Raw genomic sequence first — 13188 nt, forward strand, 5'->3', positions numbered from 1 at the left:
TTTAATATAGCCAATGGCATACTTGTGAATTTTACTAAAAGATTAACCCATTACTGCTCTATAAATGGCTTGTAAAAAAAATAAAGCACTTCACATGGGCATTTTCATTGAGAGGGAATGCATACCAGAGCTAATCTTTGTGGTCTGGATTTCTCCACCAGCACTCAGTGACTATTAATTTGAGATTACAGCAGACATTCACTGTTAAGAAGGAGATTTCCCGAAAACTATGGGACTATAGGACTGACAAGCAATCAATTTAGAACAAATAATGAAAGTTTTGTCTTGTCTTGGAGGTCTTGCATTTGTTGTTATTTTTATTTTTGGCCTTTCCCCATCTATAAATGGGTCATAATTAAAACAAAATATTCAAAAACAGTTTATTAAAAATGTATTTTTATTTTAAATAATTTCCAGTGAAAAAACTACTAAATTGACCATGAGGATGTAACATAAGCAGTAGATAATCAGTAGACAGTGGCAGTAAGCCTATCCATCAGTGTCCTGACTAACATAGAAGTGAGCCTGCAACCTACCTACAGAATATGGTGAATATGCATTTACCTTACAATTTGCAGAATAACAGATGTGTTAGGAAAGTCCGTACATACAAATATATTTACAAATCTACATTGTAAAATGTAACAGAATACAAAAATAACACAAAAAGAGGGAATCGCGGGTGCGTCCATTCTGAAGGATGGATCAGTCCTTAGCGGGTCACTAATGCCAAGGCTGCGTTCTCAATACCGAGCCGTGACATACTGTACATTAAATGCTTTACTTTGTACAATAAGTGCAAAACTTTCTACAGTCTCATGAAACATCCATGTCGGGTGTCAACTCCACGCTTCATGCTATGAAAAACCTGACAATAGTTCTCTCCGTCGGATTCCTCAAGCAGTCGGCGTGATGGTTCCAAGTTCCTTTTCTTGGTGGGTGAGTAATGGTGGAAGCACATCGGTAGGACTTGGAGCAGAAGGTGGAGATTCAGGATATGGAGCCGGATCACTCAAGTGGTTTTCAATTGGAAAACTGAAGACAGAAAAGACGAGATTAAAATATATTTAAAGTATTCCCCCCCTCCCCCCAATTTTTTTTCCCACAAGATATTGTACAGTGCACCAGTGGAGTAACATGTACCCATTGGGTTCTAAAGCAAAACTTGAGGAAGCTCACTATGCCACGACTTCCAATGGGTGGCTCTTCTAAAGTAGCTGCCAAACACCATAGGCAGCAGCTTATCTTCTCTGAAAACAAAAAGTAGGCCATCAGATGGTCGGCTGGCATGACCTAAGTCAGCAGGTTGAGTTGACTTTCATCTAATGTGTATGGAGGCCTTTACTCTTTCCAGTTTAGCTATTTTTGTTGAGCGGAAACATTTTCTGCGTATAAATTCTGAGAAAGAATTTAGCAAACAATCCAAATCATCTTGACTGAATCTATAGATAATAGGGGTGGATAAATGACTTGATAGTTGCACGTAGTTGCACGTAATGACAGCGTGTGTCAAGGGGTCACAGGAGATAATAGGGGACTGAGGCTCCTAAACTGGCCCTCAGGCTAGGAGGCCCTAGCTGTCCTTGATCCCAGAGATACGTCTGATGGTGACGATGTCTGGGCCGCCTTCCTACCTCTTCTCCTGACCAGCCCTGATCGAGTACCCCCTCCCTACTACAGCAGGGGGAGGGGTCTAAACAGGAACATGTAAACACCAACAGTGATAGAAAAACAGGGGAAAACAAAACTCTATCACCCAGAGTAATCAGGCAACACGTAAAAATGAGAAAAACTAAAGCAGGGAGGAAATAACCAGATACAGAGAGAATTCTACAGCACACCAAGCAACATACAGTAAATCACCAGACTGGAAGACAACAGCACATGGACCAGTTTAGCAGAAAGCTATAGTCTGCGTAGGATGACAAATTCTTCTTAAAAAGGTGGGGAGTATCTGTGATAGGTCTCCTGTAACATGTAAGCTAAAAGGTACCCAACAGAAATTAACTCCTATTAGTCCGATCACTAATGAGCACACAGCTGGTCAATGCCCGAGCTTGCCTGTGCAACTCAGAAGCACCAGAGAAAGTACAGTTAGTAGTGTCAGAGTCTCTATAGGGCCTGATGCCGTCATCGTCGAGTTTAGAGCAAAGCACAGTGTGATAGCGTGATGCCCACCAATGCTCCAGTGGCATCAAGTAGGAACTCAAATTGAACTGATATTTGCCACGTTATAGAATATGAAAAGTTAGTTCCAGCTCCGAACGTCGATTAAACAAGGCTAAGATTTAGACTTTATTTCTGATGTTTTAAACTCCTATAAAGTTACTTTATTTTTGAAGAAGTTGTTAAAAACAAAATATAAAAACAAACTAATAGCCCAACCAAATGACAGTGTAGTATATAGGAAGCACAACATTTCTTACCTGCCCTCAATCTTTTTTGGCATATTCCCAGTTATGCCATTCCCTTTGCCCACGCTGGGGTAATTATTCGGCTCGTTTTGTTGTGTGGGGACCTCCGAGTTCTCCAGTAATGTCTGTGTAGTCACCTCTGCTGCTGGGGGGTCTGTTCTTGTTTTCGAGATGCTACTTCTTGACTCTTGGTCTTCCTTTGGTAACTGACCCCTCGTACTTTGAAGATCCACATCTGTCTCTTTATCCAGAAAATCATGGCTGGTGATGGTCATCGCAGACACCCCATGGTTTGCTTTCGCAGTGGTACTTGTTCCCATGGACTTTGAGAGAACCTTTAGCTTGTGGGAACTGGATCTATGATGCTTCTTGTGCTTTGGTTTAGAGTTGTGCTTGATGAAGTATTCACAGGACTCCTGCAGGACTCTTCTGCTCTCAGTCACGGGGCTAAAACATAAGACTCACATTAAAACTTACGAAATAGACAGTATACATTAAAGGAATGTGTCATCTGAAAAAAAAAGTTAAGTATTGTTTAAAGGGAATCTGTCACCAGGTTTTTGCCACCTAATCTGACAGCAGCATAACGTAGGTGCAGAGATCCTGATTCCAGTGATGTGTCACTTACTCGGTTGCTTCATGTAGTTTTGATAAAATCACTGTTTAATCAGCAGTAGCTTATCATTACAGGACGACTTGGCATGCTGCAGGTAGTCCAGCATATTCATGAGCTCTGTATAAACTGCTAGATCTGCACCAGGGAAAACATTGATTTTATCAAAATAACAGCTCAGTAAGGTTGCTTTCACACATCCGGTTTGAGCGGTGCGGCTCAATCCGGCTGTGCAACCTATGCAACGGATGCGGTGAAAACACCGCATCCTTTGCATAAATTTTTTAAATGCGGCCCGTCCCGTTTTTGCCGATTGCGGCATGCTACTGAGCATGCGCAGTGGCAAAAACCCTATGCGGCGGACAAATGCGTTTTTTGCCGCATCGCGCCGCATCCGGCATCCATAGGGATGCATTGGAAAATGCACCACATCGGCCGGATGCGGCGCGATGAGTTTTTTTTTTTTGCCGCACAAAAAAAACGTGCCAGGCTACGTTCCATCCAGCCGCCGCATCGGCTAAATCTGCCGCATGCGGCAAAAACCGGACGGAACGCAAGTCCATGCGGCACAATGCGGCACTAATTAAAGTCTATGCAGGAAAAACGCGATTTTCCTGCAAAGTGCCGGATTGTGCCGCATTGCAAAAACCGGATGTGTGAAAGCAGCCTAAGTGACAATGCTGGAATCAGGGTCTCTGTTTCTACATTATGCTACTCTCAGGGTTGCAAAAACCTTGTGACAGATTTCCTTTAAATCAGGTTTTTTTGTTAAATATATTTTTTTCCATATCACAATGTAAAAAAATAAATAAATAAATAAATAAAAAAAAAAATCTTGCAATTCTCATACTGGCCATTAGGGCTTTATTGGACTACAACTTTCTGTTTCAGGAAATTTACATGTACATTAGCAGCAATGAACAGACTCTCACCCCATCTTTTGTACTGAAGCATCTAATGAGCGTGTGCAAAGGTGATTGTGAAGGAAGGTGGAGAAGGTCACCTGTGAAATCAACTTTTGTGATTGGTGCATGCCGGGTTATCAGCCGTGTATAGAAGTGCTACCTGTTGTTGTAATCCTGCCACTAATGATAATGAGCCTGCTGAAAACTGTTCCTCAAAATGAAAAAAAAAATAAAAAAAATGATCACATAGTTCTAGAGGGCAGTATAAAGAGGGCAGTATAAAAAGTGCAAAAATTACCAATTTTACTTATAAATAAAAATGTAATTGTGATATGAAACAAAAAAAGCATTTTAAAAAATTACACAACGCACGAAAGCCTGAATTAAAGCAATGGGTCATTTTCTGATTGAACATTTCCTTTCAAGGGTTTGTCCAGGACTTAGATCTGATATGGATGACCTGACAGCCCCACTGATCAGCTATTGGGAGCATCGAATATCCAGTATGTAAGTTTGGCAGCACAGATAGAATGGTCTCTAATTGAAGCGGTAGACTAATGTATAATGGAGGCTGATACTAAGCAGTAAGCACTGCAAAAGGAGGATGAAAACTGAAGCACGTCCGTCTCCAGACTGTGGCAGAAACTAATTGTCAGCTATGGGTCACACTTTACTAAAAAGGCAAGCACTGGAAGGTTTTCATTTTCTAGGTAAAATTACAGGTAAGAGTTCTTTACAGTAAGAGCTGTTGAGATGTACAATAATCTACTTCAAAGACTAGTATGCAGTCTGCCATAATAAAAAGGTCCATAAAATAAATGTTCCTTTGGCTGAGAACTATTGCTCCTGATTTTTCTATACACATGCACATTCGGCTGAGCCGAGCATGCATGTGTCTTCCATATAGAGTGGTGAGAACATCATTATCAGACACCTCTGCTTTGACAGCAAGAATATTAGGCAATATGATATTCAGCAAAATGGTTTTCCCTTCCCTGACGAACAAACATCTCACACATTAGAACAGTTGGCCGCTCCAGCAAGTTCAGTTGACCTTGACGTCCATCTATAGCTGATGATTGTTAACGTGGGGTTGTCTGGGCTTATACTGATGACCTATCCATAAGAAAACTGATCAATTTTTGAAAATCAGTGGATATGCTTATTCTCTTCAATGGGAGAAGAAAGGCTGCCATAGCCAATAACAGATGACGGTGGGGTTGGCTGGTGTTAGGGGCACTTTGCACACTACAACATCGCAAGTGCGATGTCGGTGGGGTCATGTCGAAAGTGACGCACATCAGGCGTCGCTCTCGACATCGTAGTGTGTAAATCCTAGATGATACGATTAACGAGCGCAAAATCGTCGTAATCGTATCATCAGTGTAGCGTCGGGGAATTCCATAATTACCCTGCTGTGACGGTCCAATGTTGTTCCTCGTTCCTGCGGCAGCACACATCGCTGTGTGTGAAGCCGCAGGAGCGAGGAACATCTCCTACCAGCGTCCTGCGGCTCACGCCGGTTATGCGGAAGGAGGGAGGTGGACGGGATGTTTACGTCCCGCTCATCTCCGCCCCTCCGCTTCTATTGGCCGCCTGCCGTGTGATGTCGCTATGACGCCGCACGACCCGCCCCCTTAATAAGGAGGGGGGTCGCCGGCCAGAGCGATGTCGCAGGGCAGGTGAGTGCATGTGAAGCTGCCGTAGCGATAATGTTCGCTACGGCAGCTATCACAAGATAAAGCAGCTGCGGCAGGGGCGGGGACTATCGTGCTCGGCATCGCAAGCATCGGCTAGCGATGTCGTAGTGTGCAAAGTGCCCCTTAGACCCTTACTGATCTCAAGCTACCTATATGCAGCCCGCAGCCGCTCGCTTCCAGTCACCACTTACTAAGTGAGTGTGACTATAATGACTCTCTAACACTGTGAATGACAGTCATCACACACGCGCTGCAGGCTGTCAATCAAAGCATCGGGAGTGAATACAGCCGCACTTACACTATAGTGACTGGTGACTAACCGCTCCCTGCACCACCACTATGTCTGGAAGTAAATGACTACCGGGAAGATATAAGTAGTAGTCTCAGGATTTTACCGCTCCTCAGCTGCAGGTAAGCTGAATTTTTTCTTAATATAAACAAGCTGTGTTGGTTGACTTTGTGGGACTTTGCAACCAGAATATGGAACATTATTATTAGACATGATTGAATACTTCGATTATCCGGCTTCGCGAATAATTTCTGAATACCTCGCCGCTATTCGACTATTCGATGCACAATGTAAGTCTATGGGAAGCCCGAATAGTTGTTATTCGGGTTTCCCATAGTCTTACATTGCGCATTGAATATTCGCGAATAGTCGAATAGCGGTGAGGCATTCGGAAAATATTTGCGAAGCCGGATAATCGAAGTATTCGATCATCCCTAATTATGATGCTATCAATCAACTAAGATTTAGAAATCTACTTTTATCATCCAGTTTATTGTTGTTTATAACTTACATGCCTAAAACCGAGGAGGCAGAATTAGAAGTAAAACAATTTTGCTTGGAAAACAAAAAAAAAAAAAAAATACAACAAAAAACATCCAAAATGGGTATACCCTATGGGCAGATTTGTATGATATTATTAGTCTAAGGCTGGAGTCTCGCATCGCATCACCTGGCATGGCCGCACACTCTCCTGACATATATTTCTATGCAGCTGAGACGCTCGTGTCCGTAGAGTGTGCGGCCGTGCCGGGTGTGCGAGACTCGCGCTAGTCACTCCGGCCTAAGGTAGACCAGGGCAAGGTGTGTGCAGCAGCCCACATCTTGCCCTTTGGATGTTTATCAGGGCTGCCCCATGTCTTAATTTCATCGGTATCTACATTTTCAGGATGCAGATGCCATTGAATACAATCTTGGCGGACAGAGCTATTGTCTGAGACTTGGAGAAGCAGGTGTGATGACATCACAGGATCGCTCCTGCTGCACAGAGCCTCAGACACAGCACAGAATGGAGCAACAGGGGAACCGGATTAGGAGAGTCGTTATATATTCATATATTACATTTTTTTTAAATTGTCAATCTTAGTTGGGGTAAACTGTATGGGCCATCATACAGCATGTGATGTTTAGAGGGAGGTGGATCTCCATCATACTCTGTGGAGGCTTGTATGTGCAAGTGTGAGAGGGAGACATGGTGGCCATCATAGGTGTGTGAGTGGGGTGGATAGCATACCGCGCAGGTGGCCATCATCCTATTTGGGGAAATGTGGAGTCCCTCATATTTTGTGTTTACTGGGTTCAGTAAAGTTTACTTGGGGGCCATCATACTGTATGTGGGGAACTGTTGCTCAAGGGACATCTTTCCACCTGGACTTCACATAGCGAGCACCACTGAACAAGGTCCACAGGGGAGCCTACACTTCCTTCCAGTCACCCGTGGCACAGGAGCAGGTAATATGGTGGTGCGGTCCCGCATTGGCTTTCTTTGTTCAGTACATCTATACTTATATATACTTAGGGTTGTTGGAGTGAGGGCTGCATTTTAAGTGAAAGGGCATCAGATAAGTGCATAGTTTAATTGGTTGTCCACTACTTTTACATTGATGGCCTATCCTTAGGATAGGTCATCAATGTCAGATCGGCCAGGTCCGACACCCCACACTCTCACTGATCAGCCGTTCTGTGCCGCCGGCGGCAGCCGGAAATGCTCAGTTCCAGAGTTGCTCGGTCTTCTGATACCGGCCGCGGTTGGGTACTGCACATCTGCCTCCCATTCAGTTCAATCGGAGGTGGATGTGCAGCCGCTATCAGAAGACTGTGCATTTCCAGCTGCCTGCTGCCACCGCCGGCACTGAGAACAGCTGATAGGCGGGGGTGTGAAGTGTCAGACCCTGGCCAATCTGACATTGATGACCTATTCTAAGGATAGCCCATCAATGTAAAAGTAGGGGACAACCTCTTTAAACACATAGTTAACACAAGAAATAGTTTGGTGATTTATTTTTACGAGTTTTCTTTTGTGCTTCTGCTTTATCTGCGCTGCTTCTCCCCATTTAGTATGTGCTCCATGGACAAAGCTATCAGACGTGCATCTTGTGGGATGTATTCATGCCCTCGTTAAGCGGGCTTTACACACTGCGATATCGGTCCCGATATCGCTAGTGTGGGTACCCGCCCTCATCTGTTGCGCGACACGGGCAAATCGCTGCCCGTGCGCACAACATTGCCCAGACCCATCACACATACTTACCTGCCCGGCGACCCGCCTCCTTTCTAAGGGGTCGGTCCGTGCGGCGTCACAGCGACGTCACTGAGCGGCCGCCCAATAGCAGCGGAGGGGCGGAGCTGAGCGGGACGTAACATCCCGCCCACCTCCTTCCCTCCGCATAGCGGCCGGAAGGCAGGTAAGGAGAGGTTCCTCGTTCCTGCGGTGTCACACGGAGCGATGTGTGCTGCCGCAGGAACGAGGAACAACCTCGTTACTGCTGCAGTAACGATTTTTGAGAATGGACCCCCATGTCACCGATGAGCGATTTTGCACGTTTTTGCAACGATGCAAAATCGCTCATCGGTGTCACACGCAACGGCATCGCTAATGCGGCCGGATGTGCGTCACCAATTCCGTGACCCCAACGAGTTCGCATTAGCGATGTCGTAGCGTGTAAAGCCCCCTTAAGTCAAAACCAGAACCAGAAGTGGAACAATCAGAGGAAAAGTAGAAGAGAAATACGAGCACCACATCTGTATTCTATATCCACTCCTAGTTTTCCCTTACAAATATGGAGGTAAAATACTGACAAAATACTCAACATGTAAACATGGCCTTAAAAGGTGATGGTCACATTACTCTGCTACTCTTCATTGTTGTCATTAACAGGACTTTAATGTTGTCAGGAGTTTCTAGAACGTAGAGTCTGAATTCGAAACCGAGCACATGTCATGTAAGAATCCTACCACAACCTGCAGGTAAACGGATTAGGTTTCAGCCGAACATGGAGAAATGTCAGAAAAAAACAAAATATGTGCCGATTAGACAGACTGGGTGCACAGTACTACATGAGATTGGTAATTCCTGCTCTAGGCCGACATGTCCCCTGCTGACATTAAATGGAATATAAAGCAGAGAACACATACCACAGAGGAAAGGAAATGCTAGCTGGCCTTTATACCAGACCTCATCCAAGACGGAGGCTTTCTTAATGGCAGGAATTAACCACAGAGGTGCAAGTCAGCAGACCCAAGCCGGAGGTCCAAAGAAGAACCGGCCAAAAAGGTGATGAGGGAACAAACAAGCCTTGTGACTTGTCTAGACCACAACATCTGGCATTATGTTATTTCCTGACGCACGCACAAAGTAATAGACACTCTCTCTTCGAGAGAAACAGCATAGACATAAAAGAAATTGGATGATATCTTAGATGAAGCTTTTGAAGAATTCCAGATACACTTTAGATAAAGGACAAATCAGCTCATAGTGAAATTGGCAGACTGTCACATTTATATATAACAGTCTCCTCCATCAGCATATATGTAGCTTCTGCTTCATAGGCTCGGCGTGGTCATGAAAACTCACAGGGACCGGGAGATACCGGGACTAGGATGCCGGCTGCAGAAGTGGACTGGATCAGAGACTCGCAACTGGGTACTGCACATCTTTGATGATCTCTGCTAATCGATCCAATCTGTGACTTCAGCTTCTGTAGCTAGGTTGCGTGGGAGAGTGACCAAAAATTGTAGGAACAGTAAAACTTAACAATATACTAAGGGAATTATTTGAAGGATTTATGTGTAATGATGAAAATAGAATGTGCTCTGATAGTTCCCACAGATCCTACTGGATTTTGTTTCCTAAGGGAGGTAAAAGTATATTTATTACATGTAGGTAGTCTTCTTTAATGGTACCACTTAAGTCCTTAAAGAAGTTGGCCACTACTTTTACAATGATGGCCTCTCCTTAGGTCATCAATGTCTGACTGGCCGGGGTCTGACACCCCGCCGATCAGCTGTTCTCAGTGCAAGTGCCCGGAAGTGCTCAGTTCCGGAGCTGCCCCATCAACTGATAGCGGCCACGGCCAGGTACTATCAGAAGATAGGGCAGCTCCAGAAATGAGCATTTCTGTTCACCTACTGCCGTCGTCGGCACCAAGAACATCTGATCGGCAGGGGTGTCGGGTGTCAGATTCTGGCCGATCAAACATTGTAAAAGTAGTGACCAACCTCATTAAAGAGATGCCGATCAAATATCATTTTGGAGGTAAAATCCTTTTTGCCTTTGGCCACCATGTCCTTCCTCTGCTATCATACACAGCAGAGAGCCGCCGCTGCTTTGGAGGACTTTTTGATCACATGATCCACAATAGGCAATAGGAACAGCTCACCTCCTCCCCTTCAATGCCCAACAACCTTTACATATGTCACAGAGCATGCCCAGAAAATTCTCCTAGTCAGTCGGTCAGCTGAAGACTATTGCTAATAATAGTCCATGTGGTGGCTATATGTATCATGTACAGAAACAATAATAATAATTATTAAAAAATAGGTAAAAATAAAAACAGACCAGATGAAAAGAAAAAAAAAAAAATCATGCACCACTATTTTGTTTTAAGTATAAAAATAATAAGGGCTATATATCCCCCTTTAAGGCAATAACCCTACCGGCCATTGTATTCAGATCATTGTGACCTTATCTTTCTATTCCTCTAAAGATGTTCATTCACCAGAATATTCCTGGCAGACGACTGAATAATATTTCTATTATCTGCATGTAAATATATATTCTGCTTTGATGTGGTTGACATGAAACCAGCCTACAGCCACACAAAGAATTAAAAGATCACAGCTGCATAATGTAAGGTGACCCGCTTGGTCTTAAGAAAAATGATCCTGTCCAATAGAGTGGCCATTGTTTTGCTATGCAACAACGCCTTGTGGTGATATTGGAGTTTCTGCCACAATTTTCTCAAAACTGCAGCTATTTGTTTCTCAATTTGTCAAAAAGGTGTTCTACAAATAAAAGACATAAAAAGTGCAAAATGTAAACATAAATAGAAACAATCTTACTCTTGTTTTTTGTTTCTGTGAAAAAAGTTGGACCATTCAGAGCAGGTTTTTTTGCTTCCAACCCAGAAAATAGCCGAGATCCCAACGATTAAAGTCATCACATATTTGGTAAGAAATAAGCCAAGGTCTGGTCTGGACAAATGCTTTGGCTGCAGAAAAATAAGACAAAAGATATAATACTAATTTGCTAATTACAAGGTCTACAAAATACAGTTTTCCTATAATGCCTTAAAAATGTTATAAGGCTTTATACATTTTTTTCCACACCCAAGGTGAAAAAACTCTTTAGGTGACCAAGGAGGCAACTTCAGAATCCACTTGACCAACAATGGTCCATAAAGTGTAGCTGAATAGCTGTCAGATGGACAATAATTAAATTCTCCAAGATTACTTTTTCTACCAATCCCTATTAGTAGTTGTCACGCTCCCCGGTCCCCGACGGCGCTCCTTACTCACCGTTCCGGCCTCCGGCTCCCTTCTCCGCGCTCACCCTGCGCCCTCTCCTGCGTCCTCCATGCGTCCTGTTCCTCGCTCCAGGCGCTCCTCTACGACGCAAGACTCTCTGCCGGGCACTTTTGCTTCCTCTGCACCGCTCCCTGCTCTGGCCGCCGGCACTCGGGCCTTGCGCATGCGCATTAGGGCGCGCGGTCATTGACCTCTTAAAGGGCCGGCATCCAGAAACAGGATATTGCCTATGCAGGTACTGGGTATAAGAGGATCTTCCTTTTAGGTGGGAGGGGCCTGTTCTACGTGTTTAGTGAGCTATGAGTTCAGGTCCCCCTTTTGCCTTGTCCGGTATTAACCTGGTCTGACAGAGCCTGTCCTGCTACGCCAACCGGTCCTGTTCACGGATGTCCCAGGACCCCTGTCGGTGACTGTCTTCTGAGGATCCCACCACCTCCTCAGTCCCACCTGTTTCCGTTCCGCGTTCCGTTTGGTGACCTGCCCTCTCGCTCAGCTGGTTCCGGATTCCGCCTGACGTCACAGCCTGGCATCTGAACCTGAGTCTCGTCACCCGGACTACCTTCAGGAACTATGTGGCCCCAGAGACATCTACTTCCCAGTTCCTTGAACGGACTATCTTGCTACCAGTAGTGCTTTGGCTGCCGTGCATCAGGGCCCTCTGGCGGGGTGACCGGCCAGGTTGCCTCACTGGGGAAGTCCGGTGTACGGTCCAGTGTTTCCACCACCAGGACATAACAGTAGTTAATAGTGATGGGTGATCGCGGACTGTACACTTCGGAATCTGTGCGGGATACCTAGTATCCGTGCACCTATCCCGGGCACAGACTTCACAGAGAACTCCATGTAACTAACCGGGGTCCGGACGTCTGGATAATAAAAAAAAATAAATAAAAGGAAAAATAAAGAAATTAGGGATAAGCAGGAGCGTTCTACTTACAGAGTCTCCCAGGGGACTGTAAAACTACTTTCAGGGCTGCTCATTACCATCATACATATTCACTGCTTCCCCGCCCACCTGGTTTTTCTGATTGGTTGAAGTCAGACCGCGCCCCCACTCTGTGTGAACTTGTCTGACTGCTTGGAATCACACATACTTTCTGCATGTCTATAGTGGTGTAAAAACAAATAAAAAAACTGGCACAGTTTATTATCATACCCAGCACAGATAAAGCCCACGGCTACAGGCTGCAGCCCCCTGCCGTGCACTGATCTTGCCTATGTTTCAAAATAAGAGGGATTCCATGCGGCTACTTTAAAATATTTAAATAAATAATAATTAAACAAAAACGGTGTGCAGTCCCCTGATACCCAGCCATTATGAAGCCAGCAGTTGAGGGCTGGTATTCTCAGGATGGGGAGACCCATGGTTATTGCCCCCCAGCCTAAAAATAGCAGCTACCCAGAATTGTTGCAATAATTAGATGCAACAACCCCAGCACTTTACCAGGCTATCCCAATTGTCCTGGGATGGTGGTTGCAAGCTGCTATTTTTAGGCTGGGGGGGCCCAATAACCAGAATACCAGCACCCAGCTGTGTGCTTTATCATGGCTGGGTATCAAAATTAGGAGGGCCACAGCCTGTTTTTAAAAATGATTTCTTTAAATAATTTTTAAAAAAGCTGCGCATGGGGTCCTTCTTAGTTTGATACACAACCAAGATAAGCTCCTGGCTGGAGGCTGCATCCTGTAGCTGTATGCTTCACCTGTGCTGGGTTTCATAATATGAGGGGACCGTACACCATTT

The 13188-nt window shown here is 44.7% G+C and overlaps 1 protein-coding gene across 1 annotated transcript in view; it reads right to left on the reverse strand.

Moving 5' to 3' along the window:
- Positions 1 to 378: 378 nt before the first annotated feature.
- The window catches only part of FZD6 (frizzled class receptor 6), a 107393-nt gene continuing 94583 nt past the window's right edge, over positions 379 to 13188 (reverse strand). Inside the window, exons 5-7 of the mRNA XM_075353026.1 lie at positions 10980 to 11128; positions 2427 to 2861; positions 379 to 1035 (exon numbers count right to left, since the gene is read on the reverse strand). Coding sequence (XP_075209141.1) covers positions 897 to 1035; positions 2427 to 2861; positions 10980 to 11128 — 723 coding nt within the window. The 3' untranslated portion in view covers positions 379 to 896. The remainder of the gene's footprint in view (positions 1036 to 2426; positions 2862 to 10979; positions 11129 to 13188) is intronic.

The sequence above is a fragment of the Anomaloglossus baeobatrachus genome, chromosome 6, assembly GCF_048569485.1.
Source record: "Anomaloglossus baeobatrachus isolate aAnoBae1 chromosome 6, aAnoBae1.hap1, whole genome shotgun sequence".
NCBI lineage: Eukaryota > Metazoa > Chordata > Amphibia > Anura > Aromobatidae > Anomaloglossus > Anomaloglossus baeobatrachus.